At 47.2% G+C, this 22,713-nt stretch overlaps 2 protein-coding genes across 2 annotated transcripts in view; both read left to right on the forward strand.

Annotated features, from left to right (window-relative positions):
• The window catches only part of CFAP61 (cilia and flagella associated protein 61), a 130,474-nt gene extending 114,290 nt beyond the window's left edge, over positions 1–16,184 (forward strand). Inside the window, 2 exon segments of the mRNA XM_062571172.1 lie at positions 12,666–12,928; positions 16,021–16,184. Coding sequence (XP_062427156.1) covers positions 12,666–12,928; positions 16,021–16,184 — 427 coding nt within the window.
• A 635-nt stretch (positions 16,185–16,819) lies between these two features.
• INSM1 (INSM transcriptional repressor 1) lies at positions 16,820–18,055 on the forward strand. Its single transcript, XM_062573445.1, has one exon. The coding sequence runs from the start codon at positions 16,820–16,822 to the stop codon at positions 18,053–18,055; it is 1,236 nt and encodes a 411-aa protein (XP_062429429.1).
• Positions 18,056–22,713: the final 4,658 nt, after the last annotated feature.

The following is a 22,713-nucleotide window of genomic DNA, read 5'->3' on the forward strand; positions in this document are numbered from 1 at the left end:
AAAAAAGGTAGAAATCTCTTATCCCAAGACCCTGAGAATGTTTGGCCCTGAGAATGCAGCTGCACTTGTCATAATGATTATATTTATTCAGAGACTTTAATAAATTCATAGATTTATGATCTCAGCAGTCAATAACTGAAAAACAGCATAAAATCATCTATTTCCACAGTCACTGGGCTACAAAATCATAGAATCATAGAATCAGTAAGGTTGGAAGGGACCTCTGGAGATCATCTAGTCCAACACCCCTGCTCAAGCAGGGTCACCTAGAGCATGTTAGACAGGGTTGCATCCAAGCGGGCTTTGAATATCTCCAGAGAAGGAGACTCCACAGCCTCTCTGGGCAACTTGGTCCACTGCTCTGTCAATCTCACAGTGAAGAAATTCCCCCTCACATTCAGGTGGAACTTCCTCTGGTTCAGTTTGTGCCCATTGCCTCTTGTCCCTTTTGCATGGGACAACTGAAAAGAGTTTGTCCTCCTCCCCTTGACACCCTCCCTTCAGGGACTTATCCACATTGATAAGATCCTCCCTCAGTCTTCTCTTCCCCAGGCTGAAGAGGTCCAGCTCTCGCAGCCATTCCTCATAAGGCAGATGCTTCAGCTCTCTGGTCATCTTCGTAGCCCTACACCAGACTCTCAAAATGCACGAGTGTACTTCAGTCTGAAAGTACTGGAAGCTTTTAGTGAGTTAAATACTCCTCTATTACAGTACTTTCACCACTTAGTGAAAGCCTCACATGCTTTTGAACTAAATTTTTTTTTCAGCGGAGCGATGCTTTTAGTTTTCACAGTTAAACCAGTCAATACTGTATGTGCTGGAACTAATCAATTTTAAAGTTGAAGACCTCTCCTTTCTCCTTCTTCAGCAGCTGGTTTCTATGGACTTTTTAAAGCAGGTCTCAGTGCAATTTTAGAAGTGCCCAGTTAAGATAAATGCCCCTCAGAAAGCTCACCTGCCTTAGCTGAGATCCCAATGATACAGATGTTAATGTGATAATAACAGATATTAGGTTTCTCAAAACTTAATGCTTCTCATCCAGCTCCTGCAGCCATACCTACTCCTGATTCTCCACTCCACCTTAATTCAGAGTTACATTTGGGTGAGCTTAGTTTGTTACCTAGCTAAACATGAATTAAAGAGCCAATGTTTTTGTTTCTAACTATACAAACAACAGCTGAAGACAGAGCCTGTTAAGCTAGAAGATGAACACATCCAATTAGATGACTGTCTCCTTTGACCGCACCACAGTGGGATCAACTTCATCCCTCTGACTATTTTATAGAGGCCAAAGTCAACTTGGACAGGCAATATTTATTGACCAAGAAAAGTTTCATCCTCCTTTGTCATTATGCTAAAAGGAAAGAGGCACGATTTGCCATCAGAGACAGTGATGGGTTTTTCAGTCTCCTGCCCCCACGGCAGGCAGCCTCCATCAGGTCCCTTAGCTAGTGTGTTCCTCAGCATAGAGATTTTAAGCTGTGGCTGTCCAGTGCCAGGGCAGTCAAGACTATAGGAGCCAAAGACATATTACCTAAAGCTGAAGATTATGTATTCAAGCCTATTATGTCGCCTGGACATTTAACAGCATTTACTAGGCTAGCTTTGGTATCCACTTCAGGAAGGAGTTTTTGTTATCTTTACTGAGTTAATTTCTCCTAAAGCTGCATCTTGCAAAGGCTGAATTGGAATTTGCACTCCCAAGAGTAAGGCTCTTCCTTGGTGGGAAAAACTTTTCTTCAAGGAAAAAGAAAGCAAATGCCAGTAAGTTTAATATGAAGAATTCCCTATACCTCACTTCTTCAATGCTCTTGGAGGTCTCTGGTGCTTCCTGAAAGCGTTCAAATTCTTCCTGTTGCCACAGTAGCAGATAAAAGGCAGGGTGAGGCAGAGCGCGCCAAAATAGTTCTTATTTTATTTTAAGGCTCGTGGATTTGTTGCTGGTCAGTGGGGCTTCACAGTCCTTCACAAAAGAGCAATGCGCTAAGTTTTGACTGGCAAGCGACACCCTTTTGTGTTCTGTGGAGGTAAAGCTAACTGTAAGACAGTTGCCAAGTTATAGGACGTATCCCTAGAGCACAGGAATCTCCCTTGGCTGCATCCGAAGTGCAAAATAGATAATTAGAGGGGTCTTCTCATACTTGGCAACCAAATGAATGCTCACTGGCATCGTGCCTTTAATATGATAGAAAAGTGCTTCATACGTGCTCCATTCAGTATTAATGAAATTCAAATTTACTAACATAATGTGTAAAGAGCTGGCCCACTACTTTCTAAAATACTTAAGTCGCTTATGTATCAAATTAGGTGTGAGTGGTTTTCCTACGTGGGATTTTGTAATACTGTATGCATGAATCTGTTTGCAGTCATGACCCGCAGAAGATGCTGGCCACGTCGTGTTGATGAGGCAGTAATCCTGCTAACAAGGCGCCAGCACACATCCTGCCGGCGTGCGGCGGGGGGCGCGGTGAAGGCGGCACCGCTGCAGCGAGCAGCACACGTTCGGGCTGACAGGCAGCAGGAATCCTGTTGGAGGCAACAGCATGATGCCAAGTAGTTTTTAAGTCACCCTTGGGAATTTTCTTTTGCTCAACTACCCCCTTTTTCACATCTCTTCTCAAACCTATAAGCCAGGTTTAGTCTCGGGGTACCACTGAAGTTAGTAAGATGTTGTATGTTAGACACTTTGTGCATTTAACAATTTGTAAAGCACGGTGACAGACTAACGTATGTGGTAGCAACCAAAGTGCTTTGAATAACGTGTAACATCTCCCATAAGAGTACTAAGTAAGTGCTCCATTTATATCCCTGTAGAACATATATGGGAATTGCTTGGATGATGCTACTTCATTTGCGAAGACAGCCCTGTGTGTTTATTGGTATGTCACGTGTAGTACCTCATTGACTTGCAGAGGTCACAAAGTTATCAGGATGGTTGGCTGCTTAATGCACTTTATGACAGGTGACTTCTTCTGGTGTTGTCAAAGTTAAAGAAAAGGGTTTCCACCTGCTGTTTTGTTGTCTGGGGAGGGCTTCCTTCAGGGTACGGTTTGATCAGGTTCCCAAGGCTGGTCAAAATAAGAAGAGGAATCAGTAGTTCAGGGGGGTATCTGGCTACGTCTGCATTAATGATTCAGTTCGTACCAGAAATGTGCTTTCAAACATCTAGGCTTCAGTTTGCATCGTGGAGCAATCTTGGTGAAGATAGGCTAGATGTCTTGTAGAAGAAGCTGAACTTTAAAATATACTTCAGGAGTGGCCCCCAACTGCACACACCAGGAGACCAGGAGATAAGGCTGTGAAGCAGTCCCAGAAGGCAGGGTGGATTTTAAAGGTTGGTTAGTGGAGAAACCTTTCAGGCTCAGTCATCCAACCTGAGCTCAGAAAATAACTTTGGTACTTTCCTTTTTATAACTTGGCTTCCAATTTTTTAAGGACTTGTCTGACTCACTTGACAATCTGTCCTTTATCCAGCACAGTGGTCTCAAGGAGAGCCAGGAGGAGCATCCAGTCATCACAACAGAGCAAAGTGATTATTTGCTGCAATACCCACACATGGGACAAAAAGCACAGTGGATTTTGCTTAAATGTAGTGACGAAGGACTTTTTTTTTTTTTGCCTCAGTGCCAGAATAGCAGATATGATTCAGTGCTCACATATAAGGGAACAAGCAAAGCATAGATGTGTAGAGCCACAGTGATCCACTTCAGATGTAGGCTAGAAGATCAGTGTTGAGTGCTGTTAGCATAGAGGCATGAAAACAGGCCAGCATTCCTCTTCTCATATGCACCCAGACCACTGTATATATTTCTTATTTTTTAGAATGTGGATTTACACAAAAAAAATAAGCATCTGCTGCTCAGTCATGTTTAGACAGAGGTACATCTGGGCATCCCCACAACCAGAAGTTTAGGCTTTCAGAGCAAAGCGGTGCAGGGTTAGATGGCAACTACGTGACAGTTCTTTGGGGTCTTCTGTAGACATAGGTGTGCAAATCTTGTGCACCTCCCAGGTACTGTTTTATTGCAAAATTTCAGTTTTATTCTCAGGAGCCTGAGCTCGCTACCAAAACCAGCCTGACATGGGTCTCTAGATCTTACTGACTTGCAATAGGATACACTGCTCCCATGCAGAAATGCCTAAAAGGAGTCCAACTCTCATTCACTAAGATGAGTTGGAAAATTTCACTCAGAACCTATAAACCTGGATGATATCACTTGACGCATCTGTAGTTGTTCTCTTTAGATGTTCTCATTTATACTCACATTAATTTTTTGTGTATTACTTATGCAGGCTAAGTGCTGGAAATACTTTTAATCAGTACAAATAACATTTACTTCCTTTAAAGTAACCACTTGACTTTCCTGCTTCAGTTCAATTCACACATCATAGTGCTACTTGCATTAAGCTAAAAGTGATTAAATAATCGATGTCATTTTATGAAGGTTTAAGCTGAAACCTCCCACTGGATTCTTTAATGGCACAATTTTAATAAATCTCGCAATATAACAGAGAAATTAGGGAAAACCTGAACATTTACTTTTTTAAATATTATTTTTAAAAGCACTAGGTAAAGATATGAATTTAAGATGATTTATGGCCTGAATAATCAGAGTTTGTTTAAACATGAAATAAATGCTACATACAAAGGATAGTTTTAGACCAGGCTTTCAAAAAACCAAGAGCGGTTGTTTATTAAAAGAAATGCTAGAATGCATCGCTCTCTGGCATGTGATGGATCGGTCCATGACATGAGCACACCGCAGTTACAGCTAGGGGATTCCACCTATTCCACCATAGGCTTTTTGTTCATCATGCAAACCATGAGACTTGTCTCCCGCAGGTGAGGGAAAAAAAAAAAAGATAAGAAAGAATAGGTGGCAGGTAATGAGCGTGCTTAAGAGGGGCTAATGCTACTCTACACTTCACAGCCTAATTAGAGGAAAATTCATGTGCTTTTTATGAAAATAGAGCCGGAATAAGGGAAAAGGAACACAAGAAGGGGTATTAAAGCACTAACAGCTTTTTTTTTTTTTTTTTTCCTGCCTGAATTAAATGCTAACCTCAAGGTACACCGGTAAAACTGTACTTACCTAACAAATCAATGTAAATAACAGACCTCGTTAGGTGGCTTTAGATTTATATATATTTAATTAACGTAGTTTTTAAGGAACAGCTAACTTGCTAATGACAAGCTAGGTTACTAAGAAACCCCATGTCCAAATTAGTAAGGAAAGGCTAGTCAACTAAGTCTTACCATATTAATTTGCAGTCGAACCTTGCTGATTCATATTAACAATTATGGAAACCATTATGAATGGCTGAACTCTGCGAATTAATAAACAAGAAATTGCAGAAAAGCAATCATACCACTTCATACAGCACATTTATTGACTTTGTGAGTCAGATTTAATTTCCTTTTAATTGTTTTTCATAATACATTACATGTGAAAAAGTATTATGTGAAAAAATGCAATAAACCTTACTTCAGGGTCAGACATAATTTTCTTGTACAAACAGCAGGCAGCAATGATTTTATACCAACTTTAAAAAGCACAGAGTTTAGAAAGTTTAAAAAGTAGTTTAGCAAGGATTAGCTAGCTTTCAGTGACTGCTACTATTTAGTGAAATAAATAAACTTTACGAAATGCCAGTGCTGAAATATTGAAGAACATCTCTCTAGGATACTTAGAATAGGAAAGAATTGTAGTATTTCAACATGAAGCAAGTATTGCTAAAATTTGTTTTCTAATGGGGCCCATAGATCATGAAACTTTATGACCTGGAAATGTAACATTTCTAGCATATTAGAGAAAATAAATGACTTGTCAGTCAAGATGGATAACCAGCCTTTGCAAACTGAAGTTGCTGGCAAGCAATACACATAAGTATATTACAAACCGTGACCCAAATCCCATTCATGTCAGCATGTCTCTGCAGTGACTTCAGTGGGGTTTTACACTGGGCCCAGGGGGATCAGGCTGGTCCTCCAGGAGGTCTGGATTCAGTGGCCATTTTTCTTAAGCAAGAACTGCAGGATGAGCTACACTGAGCTACGTCTTGCTACTGCAGCTACAGAAAAAAGGGCTTTATGTACCTCAGATTTTAGATCAGTTGTCTTTCAAATTAAAGACCTTGCTGGTTTGATCATAGTCCTGTTAAAAATAATAAATAAGCACAGACCTCCTATCTGATTTATTTATATCTGTTGAAAAAGTGCAAGAGAAATGTCTGCTTATGAATTACTGTAGCATATCATTATTTTGTAAATCTGCCCAGTAAAATAAATCATAGAGCCAGATTCAGTGTCCATTAAAGTCTACTGATCTCATTAATGGTTAGGTCAGAGCAGAAGCAGTCCGAGATTAGTGAATTTAACAGAGGTGCCTAAAATGCACTGACCACTAGGCGTTCAGTGACTAGAACTGCAGAGTAATGAGTTAAGCATCTCTCTTGCTACACCCATGCTGGTTTTTCACCATTTGTTTCATTGTGCAGCAACTGTAAGTAAATCTTCAGAAATAACAAAACAGGGAATGTTTTACGTTCGTGATTTAAGAAAAAAATGCTTTCCGCTGATGCGTTATGGGAGTTTATGCAAATTAGTCTTGCTTCACATCTACATATATGAGCTGTCTTTCGAAATTGTTGGTCAGCTGATATTTAGGAGGAAATATTCTGTGTTTTTATTTATGCTGTCATTCATTATTATCGGCAAGTAAATTTCTACTGTATGATTCCTGGTTTGGCTATGCAAGGAATAGCTTAGAAATATCCTCTTATCCTTTGCTGGAATCATCATCGTATCCTTCTAATTAATAGTCTTAAACATATGCATATATTCTCCCCAAAACAACACATCTTCTCTTTTCCTGGCAAAATGGGACCTTTCTTCTTAGGTGCATTTTTGTCAGAGACAAGACACAGGTACCTTCATAGGTACTTCTAGCACAACTAAAGTTATACTTGAGCCCTTGGCAGCCATACAATTGCTTCAGTTTCATCTGTGTTTGTCCTACTGTTTTGGTTCATGTTATTTTTTAACAGGAAGAGTTTCCCTCTTACTGAATATACAGTGGCAAAATTGAGGAGAAGGAATGAAGAACATATTGAAGCAAAGCCACATGGGCACTTGTATAGCTTCTTCCAGCACATGCCGAAAGCGTCAATGAGAAAGTCAGCTGCCATGAACTGGCAAGATCACTATAAGTTTAAAGAGTCTAAACAGGTTAAGAAATGGCTTAGAATATTTTGCAGTCTGAATATTTGAGAACTGATACAGCAGTATCTTCCAGATGAAGAGAGATTTGCATTTCAAGCATTACATTTCTTCTTTAAAAAAAAAAAAAAAAAAAGAAAGAAATTACACCAGAAAATGAAAATCTAGTTTGGATATTCACTATATTGTACTAAGCATGGGAAGCTACAGAGAAGAAAGGGGATTTTGAACTCATCCGCTGTAAATCTGAGTAGTGCATCAGTGACTCCATCTTATTTTGTGTCAGAAAATTTTGAGCCAGAAAGGAAACAGAGAAAGCCTACGCTAGGTTTACTGTCTGCTGGTAGTCACATAAGGTACGTAAACCTGAGTAGCCACGAGGAGACAGTGATCGGATGTATTAGGCTGATGTGTATCGTGTCTTCAGCACACTGGTAGCACATTCTGATTACAAGCAATTTACTCTGCATTTATAAACTGTAAACTGTCCAGATTGATGGATATTTTGCCACCTAAGATCTAAGAGGTACCACAGCGTAAGTAAAACAGCACAGGATAATCCATGCTGGACTCAGATAGCTCTGTTGACTGGCAACACTTAGAAAAGTAAGTCCTCCTCTTACTTCTGCCTTGAGGACAAGAACCAAGGTAGTGTTGGGGCCGCTCCGACAACCAACGAACTACGTGTGCATGCACTTATGGCACGGGACGGTAGGAAAAGGGTCCTGCTGAGGTTAATGGAATGCAAGCCAAGTCATTAGGGAATTTTAGACTGCCTTATTCAGAAAGGAGCACAGATTCCTCAGATTTCAAGAGATTCATACTAAGCCTAATGATTTAGAGGCATTTAACACCTTCTTTGAAATGAAAGTTACAGATTCAAACCACTTCATAGATTGTCTGAGATGCTGAACCTACATTCTTCCTGTGCGTGCACTTGCATGCATGTGTGTATGAGTATATACGTGTGTGTGTGTGTGTGTGTGTGCGCGCATGCGTGTGTGCATATGCATGCAGATGCATGAAACAGTAGCGCTACTGGGCAAGCAAGGAAATTGAATTTGTTTTTAGTGTTGTTGTTTCCATAAAAGTTATAGGTAGCAAGACAACACCAAGAACAGACACAGCATCATCAAAAGCTTTAGTTAATAACCTAACAGTAATCTGTGGAAGGATTTTTTTCAAAGGCATCATCACAAGGAACTGGTGCCCACCTACCTTCTGAGCTTTCAAAAATCCCCCCCACTTTGTCCCAGTCTCAGAGAAGAAAGAGATTACGGATAGCATAAGAAAAGGCAGTGGAGAATGTTCTGCTGATTAGGTCCATCGGTGAAAATCTCTTCACTGGATTCTGCACTGGGGGATATCTGTCTCAGCCTGCTCACGAGTCCTGGTAATTTAGTAAGGTCATCGGCAGGAAGGGATTATTCCACAGTATTTTAATGAGCCATCAGGTCTGCATTTCCAAGTGAATAAGGTGTGCCCACAGGCACAGTGGCACCAGTTATCTCTGCTGTCATCTGGTTCATAGAAGAAAAGGAATTAAAGTACTTAAAAACGTATTACTATCCTCATATTAAAAACACTGTTTTTAGGCTACAACAATGAGATTTACTTACATATGAAAAGGAATAAGAAAATTAAACCTTGATTTTTTTTTTTTTTTGCCATTTTAGTGTGTTCCTATCACTGTTTTGAGTTTCTCTTTCCACTAGTGATTTTTTTTGAGAGGATCTCAGGATTTCAGTAGCTGAGATTTTCCAAGAAAATTATCAAATATGAAAAATGTAATGACAAGGAAACACAATTGACAACAATCCTCCTAAGCACAGCTGATAAGAAATTATACGATATAATATAAATGTAAATTATTCAGGCCTCGTCTTGTTTCATTTTCATGAAGGGAAGCCCAAACTGCCAAAGTTTGGAAAACATTACAGTGGTGCAGTAAAGCTGGTCTGTATTAGTATTACAGTTAAGCCACACTTGCAGATGGTATAGATCGTGTCTACCAGAATAGATAAAATCTGGCTACAGAGCTAGTCTTCACCTTTCTGCCGTTGCTTTTTTGCTGTGGGACTTTGCCTCTTTCTGCTCAGCTGATATTTTTTTTCCAAAACGTTATTTCTTGCCTTTTATTTTTGTCGTAAGAACTGTGTGTGTTACTCTTAAGGTTTTCAAACCAGCTTTTAGAATCAACGGTAGAGCTCATGCCTGTTAAAACTGATGGGCATGACAGAAATGTTGCCACGGGTAAGTGGCAAGTCCTTGCTGTCCTTGCTTTGGAGTGCTGGTATGCATCAGAGAAGTACTGTAGCCTCATAACTAGCTTTCATGTAGACAAAAATGCTGTTCTTTGAGAGTGGTGTGTAGTTGCAAATTAAATGAGAGTTTGGAGAGTAAATATAGATAGCTCTCAGACTGAAATACATTTGCATGCATATTCCATGTTTGCTTGCTCGCAGTGGCCAACTTCTCTCTCTCTCTCTCTTTTTTTTTAATGCTGTAGCTCTAAAAGGGAAAGATTCCATTTCTTTTGTATAGGATGCCACTAAATATTTTCCTCCTTCTTCCCTTTCATCTAATGTAGGCTATGCATCGCAAATGAGGCAGAACCTACTTTAAATACTGTTTGTCAATGAAAAGTGAGAACAGCTTCCTAGCAACAGAAAGGATGTCGGTCATTGTCTTCAAAAGGAGACCATTTCATCCCACCTAGTTACAAATGCCTTCCAATGATAGCTTCTGTAGCTATAAAAGTCTACCAGCAGGGGATCCCCCCCAACCCCGTTAGGAAGTGACCAAGTTTGAAAAACTCGTTATGCTCCTGGCAAACACTGTCGTTTTGTACATATTTAGCCTGATCACTCTGGCAGGTTCTGAAAGACTAAATGGTGTAAACACATGTGGCAGATGTCGCTCTCATGATAGCTGAGGAGCCTTTGAGGCTCTCTTGGTAGCATGCCAGCTCCATGTTGTGCACTGAGGAGCACTCTACTTTCAAGCCTTCTACTGCTTGCCCTCAGGGACTACTGTTGAAGTGGTAATAAAATTCAGAATGAGCCCCAGAAAGTCAACTTGTTGGTTTGGCTTTTTTTTATTATTATTATTAAACTTCACTTTAGCAGCCTAATGTAAATCTGCTTTCTCAAAAGCACCACATGTTCCATTAGGAAGGTGCTTCTATCTAAAAAATAGATAAAAATGCCGAGCCAGTCAAGAAAGTGAACTGATTGTATCTTTAGATTGTCTTTGATGGTTATGGTTCTTCAGGTGAAGAGAAATAAAGAAAATCTGGGAGTAAATGCTTGCGTACCAATAGCTCCTCTTGTCAGACTAACTGGAAAATATAGACATTTTCCTTTCCTCAAATAAGGGCATTTTATTTGCGTCTAATACTGTAAACTGGTGACAAACATCAGATTTTAAGCTCCAAATCTGGGAATACCGAGATGAGCAGTTAAAGCTGCACTTATTAGCCAAACTGGTAATGATAGCAATAATACACAGCATCCCTAAAGCATTTTATAAAGACCGCTTAATACTCACAACGTCGCAGTAAGGTAGGTGAAAAACTTAATTAAGGCAATGCAGTTAAAAGATTTGCCTCAATCGAGATACGAAATCACTATCAGAGTCAGAATTACAACCAAGATGCTAGCTTTAAAAGATAAAACAACATGTTTGGCCAGTGAAACATGGCTTTTAGCAGGGCATATCAGTAAAATAGAGAGTCTTTAAATATCTTTGTGTTTTCTAGTATGTAATCCCCCCCCGACCCCCATTTCCCCAGCTTTGGTATCTAGTACCAACATGAAGTTAAAAGTTTGGGTTGGGGGGCTGGTAGGGGTTTTCTGAAATTGAAGTTTGTTTAAATATTTGGGGAATGTTTTCTAGCTCTCTGTACATATTATAGGTATATAATTAAATAACGATACTTAGAGCTGAGCTCATCTTTTCTAACATTTCTAACATCCAAATGAATAGGTGATATCAGTCCTGGCAACATGCTACCAGCCTGCTGCTAGAGACTTCTACTAGGCTGGACAGCATTTGCCATAACAACAACACAGGCTTTGCAATAGCACCAATAAATATTGATACTCCGGAGACATCTAACCGAGGGAGTCCCAGTGCAGCGGTTACCGTGCCAGTCTGGAAGAGGGGTAGCCTGGCCCCTGAGAGCCTGTGATACCAGGAGAAGCACAGATGAAGGGAGCAAGGTGAAGGGGAGCGGAGAAAGCGCACGATGGGACGAGCATGTGGGGGGGGGGGGGAAAAAAAAAGGTACCTAGCAAGTCTCTGAAGCATGAGGCATTAGCAACAGCTGACGTTTCATTCTAAAAGCAGGAAGGGGAAAATAATACAGTTTGGGGAAAAAAAAAAACATGCCACGCTAAAAGGAAACTGCACAGCGGTTTTTGTGGAGACGAGAATGTCAGAATTGCTGTTGAATGCGTTTATCTCCTTCTCCTTTGCTTTATCCAGTTGCTCATTTACAGAGCACGCATCCGAAGCAGGCGGCAGCGCAGCCTTGCTCGCAGCAGTCCCGGGGATATCGCTAGCTGCGCTGCCAAGGGCAGGAGCACCCGGACGCCACCGCCTCCCTCGCTCCCGCTGCTCCCAGCGAGCCCGCTGGCCTCGGGTTAGGCATGGCTTGGATGGATGCGTTGCGCCTCCTAACTCCAGCTAGCTCTAACAAGAATTGCACACATGCAGAGCATCTGTACTAACAGATTACTGAAACCACAAACATTATTTTTCGTTCTAGAGGGAATGGAAAGAAACCATAGCTTTGTAATCTAGCTGCTTCAATTATATTCAGAGCATTAAGATTTTACATCCAGTCATCCAGGTCCGCTCAGTCCTTTTACTACTTTTTCACAGGGGAATGTTGTCGTGAATGCTGGCACCGAAAGAAAAAGAAGGTACAAGAGCTTCCTCTTAGAACTGGTTCAATTTAGCATCAGTGCACTAGTCCAAAGAACATATTGCAACACTGTGGTGGCCTGTTTTTCTGCCCTTTATTAATCCAGAAACCTTAATGATGAACAACATTTGTGTCATTGTCTACACAAATTTAATTTGTTTATGCAGCAGTTCAGTTAATCCTGCAATCTGCTTTTCTCAAATGAGGACAGATAATGGAGACACCGTTCTTTACAGGTCTTCAGGCTTTTAAATTCTGATAAAATCAGGATTCTTCACTGGGTCTTGCCACAGCTCTGAATTAAGCCACTTTAAATGTAATTACTGAAGCTGGCTGTACATCAGGAACATCCATTAAAAGAATTGATTGACCATGCTGTTACGGGAGGCATTTTATGAACAAACGATCATGATGGGTCCAGAACTGTAATTTATAAAGGCAAAAAAGCAGGTAAATACTTTATTAGTGGTTAATGAGAGCTTCACAAGACAACTGAATTTCTTCTTTTTTAACCAGCTACTTCAGGGAACCTTGGTGTATGGCCATCTATCACGATCGGTTTATTGATCTTAAGAACGAACTGCGCCAAATCCTAATGACGAGTGAGGTGAGAAAAATGACTGGAGAGGGCATTTTATTATTTGGGTAATTTGTTAGTGTTGTTCATTTTGGTTTCTTTCCCTATCTTTCTCCTAAAGCTGTACATTTCTGTTCTGCTGGTGTCTTTGGGAAATCTGAACATATTCTACACCTAACAGAGGGATTTCACCAAGTTCAGCGTATGTTCCATGTTTCAGCATATGTTTCAGCAGTTTTGTTATTTTTACATATTTTCAAATTTACCAGCAGAACTTCTAATTAAGTTACTTTGTTTTCTTATGCATTTTTGCATTATATATGCCATTTAGTACAACTCCCTAGCAAAATCTGTAAGTTTATGCATTCAGTCATCACTAAAAAAAACGTTTCATAGTATGAATACACTACAAACCATCCTAAACTATCTGGACCTATGAGAAGTATATCTTTCAACATCTATCTACCGCTTTTGGGAATGACTTTTGCAGCTGATAGAGGGAAATCAACTGTTTTTTTCAGTTATAACTGGATTTCCTGAGCAAGGATGAAACGAAAATGTTAATGCTGCAGCTTCAGCCTTAGCACTGTAGACCTCAGCATAAAGGCTCAGGAGTCCGTAACTTTGCCTTCTCAAAATCTAAAGCACGAGAGGCATGAGAGGCACCCACAGACTACAGCAGATTTCTAACAATTTTAAAACATCCCTCCTCTCCCCCAAGTAAGCATTTCTGACTTACCTAAAACGTAATTGCAGTCTGAGTCCTGATACTTTCAACCCACTATTTGGGACCAATTTACCCTACTTCTCCTCATGCTGCTTTTGTTTTATATTCTGAAGTTCTGTGTGACGGCATTTTTTAAGCCTTCACTCTGCAGAATTTTTAACAGTGTAGGGAATGAACAGAATGAACTATAAGAGGTCACAAAATGAAGGCACACTGAGTGGACTGTAGCCCACTCATTTATATGGCCAAAACTGTGGTGTGCTGTCATGTGTCACAGCTGTAGCTACACAAATGCCCGACCCCGGCCTCCTCCCAGAAGGGCTAGATGCAATTTTCCTTCTATTGTCATGATATAGAAGGTGCCTCAGTGCAGTTTTATTACAGATTCTCTTGAAAGACATTTGTAAAAGAACATAAAATGAAATTCTGTGCCGAACAGGAGGCCTGATGAGAAGTGTTTTTTCCTGACATCATTCAGCCATGCTTCACATGCTGCAAATGTGAACAAGTTGAGAGAAAGGGGAATTGGTGTCCTCCAGATATCAGAATTGAAGACTCACTTGCCTCACCCTTTTCTTGTGGCAGCAATCCTGCCACAAATTGACACAAAAATAGCCTCAATGAACTCACTGAAAATACCTCTATGAGTCAGAGTTGTTTACATGAACATACATTACTGCATCTGTGTCATTACTTTCTAGTTTCTACCTTTTTATTCTGATTTTCTTCACAGTGGTTCTAACTACCGTTGCATTTACTAAATGTCACACATGCACCTATGGAATATACTGTAAGAGTCTTGAAATTGGCTGTATTTCTGTACGGAGCAAAAGACCTACTGGCTTTATTTCCTGTGGCTGACGCTGTAGCTCATTTAAGCATGCAGACAAACTAGAAGTGAAATGTAAAAGCAAAGAAAAAAAAATGACCCATCTGAAAGAGCTGAACCTAAAAACTGTGCATGTAAACCGGTACCACAGAAACTTGAGTTCGGTCTCTCATACTCAGGGATAACATCTAAGTAAGCATATGCTAGTCATAGGAAGTCATAATAGGAAAGAGCTACAGCTGATCTGGGGGCTAATTCTGTCTTAAGCTGTGCATCAAAATTTTCACCTCAACATTGCCTTTCATTTATGACTTGGGTACAGGATGTTCTCACGCGTCATCGAAAGCCGAGCGATCACGCTTGGCATGTTTACCCTCCTGCAGGACCGCAAACATGTGTTTATTTCAACATGCAGCGCTTCAGCTATGCAAACATGCAGATGGCAGAGCTGCATTTCTACACCTACATCAGCTGTTGAAGCGTTACTGTTGGGCGCACATGTGCACCGTAAGATTTTCTGGAAAAGGCACTCGTGCTCGATAAGAAATAATGGTCTGATTTTCAAATAGCAGCTGGGGCTGCTCTGTGAGAAAAAAAAACACAAAAAAACGGAAGGAGCTGGTAAATTAGACCGCAGGCTCTGATGTATCGGGGGCTGAAGCCCTCCCGGCAGCGAGCCAAAGGGTGGGGACAGGAGGGTGGCAGCGGGCGGGCACCACACAGTGTCACCCCTCTGCCACCTCGCCTTGCAGGTAGGCGCCGGTGCGGAGCAGGTCTGGCGCTGCCGGGGCGACGGCGATGACGAGGCAGACGAGACACCGCGGCAGCTCCTAGAGAGGCACCTGGCGGAGACAGGCTTCGAGCGGCGGGCGGCGGGCCGCATCCTGGCCTACCTGCGCCGCCACGGCCGCCACCTGCCCATGTACGCGCTGCCGCCCGCCGGCGGCCGCTGAGGGGCCGCGGCGCCCCCGCCCCGCCCCGCCCCGCCCCGCTCAACAGATGGCACGTGAGGTTTGAATGCCGCGGCGCGGCCGTTAATTGTTCCCGCCGAGCGCCGGCCCCGCGCGGACAGACGGCGCGAGCCGGGGGCGGGGGGGAAGGGGGGGGGGGGGGGCACGCGGCCGTGACCCGGCAGCTGCGGGCGGGCGGGCGGGGGCGCCCCCGGGCGGCGGGGCGGGGCGGGGCGGGGCGGGCGGCGCGTGCCCCACGCGGGGGGGACGGGGGGAGGGGGTGCAGCTGTATGTTAATGGCGCTCGCGGCAACGGCCGCCGCCGCGGGAGCCCGCGGGGCGCTGCCGCCGCCCCTTTGTGCGCAGCCCCGCCCCGCACAGCGCGGAGAGAGGGGATTTATCCCCCCCGCCTGCCTTTTTTTTTTCTTCCCCCCCCCCCCCCCCCCAGCTGGCGGGGACCAGCAAAAGAAGCGCAGAAAGCCGCCTCCGCCGCTTGCCGGGGGTTACAACTCGCAGCTCTGTGCGGTTTTCGCCTGCCTTTTCCACTGCGAGGTCGGCGGGAAAGGTTGGGCTCTTCCCCCCTTAAGGGCACATCTTTCACCTCGTTATCTGATGGGTAAAAAAATAATTTAAAAAATAAAAATTAAGCCCCGGGATCCGCGTGCTCGCGCCGCCGCCCCCTCCGCAGGCGCTGCACAGCGGGGGAACGCGGACGGGCGCGATTCGCAGGATAACGACACGAATGGGAGCATCAGGGAAGGGAACGAGGGACTCATTTCCCTCACAAAGGTGGCGGCGCCGCGGCGCAGGGCAGCCGATCGGAGCTCTCCCCCCTCCCCGCCGTCTCGCACGCGGCGCCGGGCGGCAGGCGAAAGGCAGCGGCGGGTCGCGACTCGGCGAGCCCGTGCGCGCTGCGCTCAGCGGCTGTTTGGGCAAATGAGCGCTTCCCCTAAGAATAATAAAAGTTTTAACATCGAGTTTTCTCCTCCCCCCCCAAAAAAAAAAGGGGGGCTCCACAACAAGTCGCCGGTCCCGCGGGGACGCTGCGCTCTCGGAGCCCGGCCCCGGCCTCCCGCGGGGCTCTGAGGGGCCGCAGCGCCGCCGCCGCGACTCCCCGCACGGGCCATCGCGCGGCGTTTCCCGCCCGGCGCGTGTCGGCCCCCCCCCCCGCCCCGCGCGGCGGGTGCGCGGCGCGCGCCGGGCGGGCGCACAAAGGGCGGGCACGTGCGCTGCGCGCGAGGGAAGGGGCGGGGGGGGGGGGCGCGCGTGCCGCCGCCCGCGGAGAAGGGGGGCGGGAGGAGGGGGCGCCCTCAGGTACGGCCGCGCCGGCTCCACCCCGGCGGGCGGCGCCGATTGGCTGCGCGCGGCGGCGGGCGGCCAGAACAATGGCCCCCGCCCCGCTTAAAGGCGGCGCGGCGGCGGCGCCGCGGGCAGAGGGGACGCGTGTGCCTCCGCCGGCCGCCGCCCGCTCCGCCGCCTCCGCCGCAGGGGCGCGGGAGGCGGCCGCCACCGGGGCGCCGCGCTCCCCCACTACCCCCCACCTCCCCCCCCCCCCCGCCCCTCAAGTGCCTTCGCGGCGGCCCCAAAGATGCCCCGCGGCTTCCTGGTGAAGCGGAGCAGGAGGCCCACGCCGGTGTCGTACCGGGTGCGCGGCTGCCGCGAGGCGGCCGACAATGACCCGCCGCTCCTGGCACCGCCGCAGCCGCCGCCGCCGCGGGAGTCGCCGCCGCCGCCGGTGCCCTTCGGCACGCCCGATGCGGCGTGCCAGGCGCTGCGCAGCCCCACGCGTCCCGTCAGCAGGGAGAAGTACCTGGAGCGCGGCTTCAGCCTGGGCTCGCCCGTCTCGGCCGAGTCCTTCCCCGCGCCCGCCGTGCCCAGCACCATGGACTCGCTGCTCTTCGCCCCCGCCGAGCTCAAGCTCTGGGCCACCGCCGCCGCCGAGCCGCCGCCCGCCGCCGGCCCCGCGCCGCCGCCTCTGCCGCCCGCCGCCCGCCCGCCGCCGCCCGCCAAGCGGCCGCCGGGCCCCGCGGCGGAGCCCGGCAAGCCCAAGGCGGCGGCGGCGGGGAGCGGCGGCGGCGGCAAGAAGGCGAAGGCTATCCGCAAGCTCACCTTCGAGGACGAGGTGACCACGTCGCCCGTGCTGGGGCTGAAGATCAAGGAGGGCCCGGTGGAGGCGCCGGCCAAGGCCCGCGGCGGCGGGTGCCGGCCGCTGGGCGAGTTCATCTGCCAGCTGTGCAAGGAGGAGTACGGCGACCCCTTCGCGCTGGCGCAGCACAAGTGCTCGCGGATCGTGCGCGTGGAGTACCGCTGCCCCGAGTGCGACAAGGTCTTCTCGTGCCCGGCCAACCTGGCCTCGCACCGCCGCTGGCACAAGCCGCGCCCGCCGCCCGCCGCCAAGGCGGCGCCCGAGCCCGGCAAGGCGGCGGCGGCGGAGCGGGAAGCGGGCAGCGGCAGCGAGCGGGACACGCCGAGCCCCGGCGGCGCCTCGGAGGGCGGCTCCGAGGAGGGGCCCTTCGGCTGCCCGCGCTGCGCCAAGCGGTTCCGCCGGCAGGCTTACCTGCGCAAGCACCTGCTGGGCCACCCGCCGGCCGCCGCGGAGCCGCCGGCGAGCCGCCTGTGCCCGGTGTGCGGCGAGGCCTTCCCCAGCCGCAGCGGCCAGGAGCGCCACCTGCGCCTGCTGCACGCCGCGCAGCTCTTCCCCTGCAAGCACTGCCCCGCCACCTTCTACAGCTCGCCGGGCCTCACCCGCCACATCAACAAGTGCCACCCCTCCGAGAACCGCCAGGTCGTCCTGCTCCAGGTGCCCCTGCGGCCCGCCTGCTAGGGGACGACGGCGGGCAGCGGCCCGCGGCCGGCCGGGCCCCCCGGCGGAGCTCGCCGCCGCGCCATTAGCTTTAATTCGGCTCGCGAACTGCTGGAATCTGGCTTTACCCACCTCCTTCTTATCTTTATTTTTATTCCCCCCCCTCCCCACTGAACCCCTTCCCCCTTTTATTATCGTTATATTTTTAAACGCGAACAAATCCGACTGCTTGGAGAGCGACTCTTGTTTTAATAGTCGTAGCCACAAAATGCCTTGAACTCTTCGCTGTTCGATGGTCTCCGGAGGAGCAAAGATTTCTTTTTTTTTCTTAAAAGAAAAAAAAAAATAACGCTGTAGAAACTGCCTTAACTGTGACATGCCAATGTCCCCTTGCTCCCTTTCCCTGTTTTTTTCCCCTTCTCTCCCACCCCGAGGTAGCCCCACTGGTTTGCCTTTGATCTGTATATGTTGGTTTGAGTAATTATGTTTATTTATTGGTTATTTATTTATATTGATTATGGAGATTGATTAATTATTTGGTCGCGGATGTTCTAATGCGCTTTTTGTCTCCTCTCCCTACCCCCCAGCCCGCACTCCCCCATCCCTGTGCCCTCCTGCCATTTCACTGTGCGTTTTAGATCTTTTTCTTTTTTTCTAAAGGGATGTGCTAAAAAAAGAAAAAAAGAGAAAAAAGGTTTTAACTTTTATACCTAGAATAACACACAATCTTAACCGTTTTATCTCGTGCAACTGACAGCTCTTACTTTTAGATGCAATCTCTTTTTCTACACACATTATTTTCTTAACTGTTAGCTATTTATAGAGTGCTTCAATAGAACTGTTTCGACTGTATAATTATTTACTATTTGAAATAAAATATTTTCAAATTCATCCCGGCACTCTTCTGCGGCTGCCCCGGGCTGCTCAGCGCCTTTAACAAGCGTAATTACCAGGGAATTGCTGGGGAGGGGGCGACTCGGCGCATCCCTCCGCTTTCCCCCTGCCCCCGGCGCTGCTTTTCTAAAGGAGGCTCCGAAAAGAGGTCCTGTTTCCCCCCCCCCCCCCCCCCCCCCACACACACACGCGCCTGTGAGCCAAGGGGTGAAAACACCAGGAAGGGAAGGGGACACTTGGCAGGGTGGGGGGAGAAGGGGAGAAACGAGGCGGTTTCTGCGCGGTAGCGGTCTGGCGCAGGCGGCGAAGCTGCAGCCTGGTGGTGGCTTGTCCGGCTCCAGCCCTGCGGCCGCAGCATCCTCCGGCGGCCCTGTTCAACCTGCATGGCAGGGCCACAGCGTCCCGAGCCTGCGGGTTGGGACTCGGGGGTGCCCGGAGCTTTTCGGGCAGCCTGTGCCTGCTCCATGCAGCAGTTGCGCTGCTTTGCTTGGAAAGGGAGCGCTTGAATTTGTTAGCAAAGTTGTTACAGCATCGGGGTAAGCTGGGAAGAGGTGAGAGGACGCACTGGGGCGGTGACACCTTTTGCAAAGTGACTTCTTCCGCAAAATGAAATCTTCCTAGCGGATGTCACAGCAGAGCCATCCGGCTCCCCTTTCTCACTCCCTCGGCCCGTGAGTGCCAGCCGCCGCTCCTGCTCTGTGGGCGCAAATGCAGGTGCCTTGTTGCATGCGAGCGTTAAGAGCTCAGTTTGGGCTGAAAGATTTCAGTTGGGATCTTTTGGCTGCTTCCGAACAGAGAGACTGGCGGCTGGGTACGGGGTGGAGGGGGATGAACATGCTTTTCTGCCTTCAGAAAAAAAAAAAACACCACCTAACCCTTCCAGGGCTTTTTTTGCTGGCTTGCAGAGGTGTTGCCCAGGCTGTAGCTGTGGCTGCGGGCGGCTTCAGCACCGCGTCCGCTCCCCTGCGGATGCTCGCCCACGATGCCTGGCTTTCCCCGGGCGGGCAGCGCAGCCCGTGCTGCCTTCTCCCCAGCTGGGAAAGGGACCCCAGGGCAAAGCGGCCCAGTGCTGACGGACCTGTTCAGCACGGCCAAATCCAAAGCAAGGTGTTAGGTCTGGGGAGGCGTTGGGGGGAGTTTTTTTTTTTTGGGGGGGGGTGTCTTTGGTATTTGCACTTAAAAAGCAACCCAGCTGGCTGCCAGGACCTGCCTGGCGCTTTAGGGTTGCAGTGTGCCTACCACCCCCACTCTCACGGGGGTGGGGGGGGGGGGGGGTGGTGGCGGCGGCGGCGGTGGTGGTGGCAGCGGCGAGGAGCATCCTAGCCGGAAGGCACCACGCTGGCAGCACGGCCACGGCGCTCTGGAGCCACCCGACCTGGACCTGCCCGTTTCACTCGCCTCCTCGCACGCAGAAAGGCTCATTACACCTCTAAATGGTTTTAATTAAATTTAGCTTGTGAGACGATTAAGAAAGCTGTGCCACGTGGAAACATTTGCTGTGTTAATCGGGTGGATGGGCATAGCTTTTCACTTTGCCCGCGTTATAATACAGCTAAACGCAGCAGAATAGGACGGAGTCTCACCTCTTTTTATTTATTATTTGTTTTTATTTTTAACTCTCATACAGCCTAGTGTGCACCCTGCCGAAAGGCCACCCCTGCTGAGGCCAAGGTGGAGCACAGTCACGCCACTGTCGCTCGCACCCAGCCCCCCGGTTTTCCCCTTGTTCCCAGTTTAAGTATGGTTACCTAAAGAATCAATTACTAGTTTTAAATACCAACAACAACCCCAGCCCTCTACATTGAAGCTTATGGAGAGTAATGACCACCATATTTCATGTTCTCCATATCCCTTATCAATGCCCTTAGGACCATGGTAGCTTGGTAGAGACTTAATTTTTTAAAAACCTTTCCTGATGGGACTGGAAAGTTGATGGACAAAACTATTTTAAAGCAGATGGAAGACTCTTGTCTCTCCCCTACATGCAACATCAGGGTCCAGCTGGCACTCTGGTTTGGTGAGGTGCCTGCTGCGGTGGCAAGGCAGGAGGGAGTGACGGTAAGGGACCCAGATCAGAGCGATTTGCTATTTATCGGGGTAAAGAACAGAGACGCCTCTTCATTTTCTACCTTTAGAGGTTTTCATATGTAAATGAAATGTATTCCAATAGCCATTCAAAAGAAAAATAGCAACTCTTGGAAATGCCCGACGTCCTCATCTGATGGTTACTGAGGTTCTCACCTACAAAATAATTCACATAGACATACATATTTAGTATCCCTTTTCTGGGTGATATCAGAAGCTGGCATGTTTGATAACCTTGGCTTGGATCCAGCAAGCGCACCTGCTCCCTTGAGCTATTCCTGCGGGAAGAACGGAGCCGTACTCCTCTCCGGACATGTGCTGGCCCTGGACTTCACACTGTGGTTGAGCTGCTCACACTTGCTTCAGCAAAGCCCACACTCTGCACCACTGCCCGGTGCTTCTCCAGTGGCTTCGGGAGCTCCGAAGCGCTAGGACACCTGACCTGGAGCCTCCTCAAGCATCGGGAGCATTTTTATTGGCATTTTAAGTCTTCCCTGAATTAGAGATTCGCATTGCTCTAAAGAGAAAAGCTTTATGCAGAAAAAAACTGCCACTGATACTAGTTCAGGCACTTATTGGATGACTAAGAACAAGATAGCCTCTCCCATCCAGTCATGAAAATAAAACAATAAATTAAGATACACCGTTTATTTCCTAGAGACACAACATCATTAGAAAGTGGAAGCAAAATTTAAAGCAGAAGAACAAAACGGCTGCCAAAACAGTTAGCAAACTTCACCAGCGGGATTAATTACTGCATGTATCTGTAGCCCGCATGGGCCAGCTAGATTCAGACCCCCGAGTCCCAGGATTGCTGCAGCAAGGGGCAGCTAGGAGCATGCAACGTTGTACATCAGCGCAGCAAGATTACCAGGGTTCACCTGCCCATCAAAGCTCACCACCTCAATGTCTTCCCCTGGCTCCGAGGTCTTGCTGCACCCTTGTCTAGGCTTAGAAGGAGATAAGACGACGTCCCAGGCTTGCCACCAGTACGCCAGCCTGCTTTAGCTCCATTCCGTCTTCATCACTCTGATGACGCTTGTTGTTCTTCTTCCGGAGTGAACTTCCCTATCACGTAAGAAAAAGACTAAGAAAGTCGGGTTTTAATATGCACTACTTCAGTATATAGAAGAGGATTTATCATCATGTGCAATGGTTAAGGAGTCTAAAGCTTTGTACTTATGTAGATGCATGACATATTGTCCATGACCTGTCCACTCCCCTGATCTAACTGACCCACTGGCCACGACAGTTTGGTGGAAATCTTTGTCTTCTTTCACAGTAAATGTGCAGTTAGCAAACTTCCATAGAGAGTCATACCTGTAAATCTGCTCAGCATTTTGATATGCTCTACTTTAAAATTTAAATTGGTTGAAAATATAGTATAACTGGACATCTTGAGCCTGCAGGTTCAAGTGAACGTATTTTGAAGAAGTCATCAATAAATGTGTGCATCCAACACCAACCGTTTAAATGACAGTGATCAGAAGTTGCCACAGTACAGCAGCAAACTATACATTAAGAATGGGGGGGGAGGAGGGGAAATAATTGCAATTACACTTGTACCATACTCTCCTTCGGTCGTTTGTCTTTTTTACTATAATCTGATAAAAGATTTCATAACGTTGATGAGCAACAGCTGCTTAAAATCGACATTTAGAGCTTTCATTTTTCTTACACTTTTGAGCAAAAACCCATGG

Source organism: Rhea pennata, chromosome 3 (assembly GCF_028389875.1).
Source record: "Rhea pennata isolate bPtePen1 chromosome 3, bPtePen1.pri, whole genome shotgun sequence".
NCBI lineage: Eukaryota > Metazoa > Chordata > Aves > Rheiformes > Rheidae > Rhea > Rhea pennata.

What these genes read in the sequence shown, in the direction of transcription:
- INSM1 (XM_062573445.1), top strand. Translation starts at nt 16,820, where the DNA reads ATGCCCCGCGGCTTCCTGGTGAAGCGGAGCAGGAGGCCCACGCCGGTG.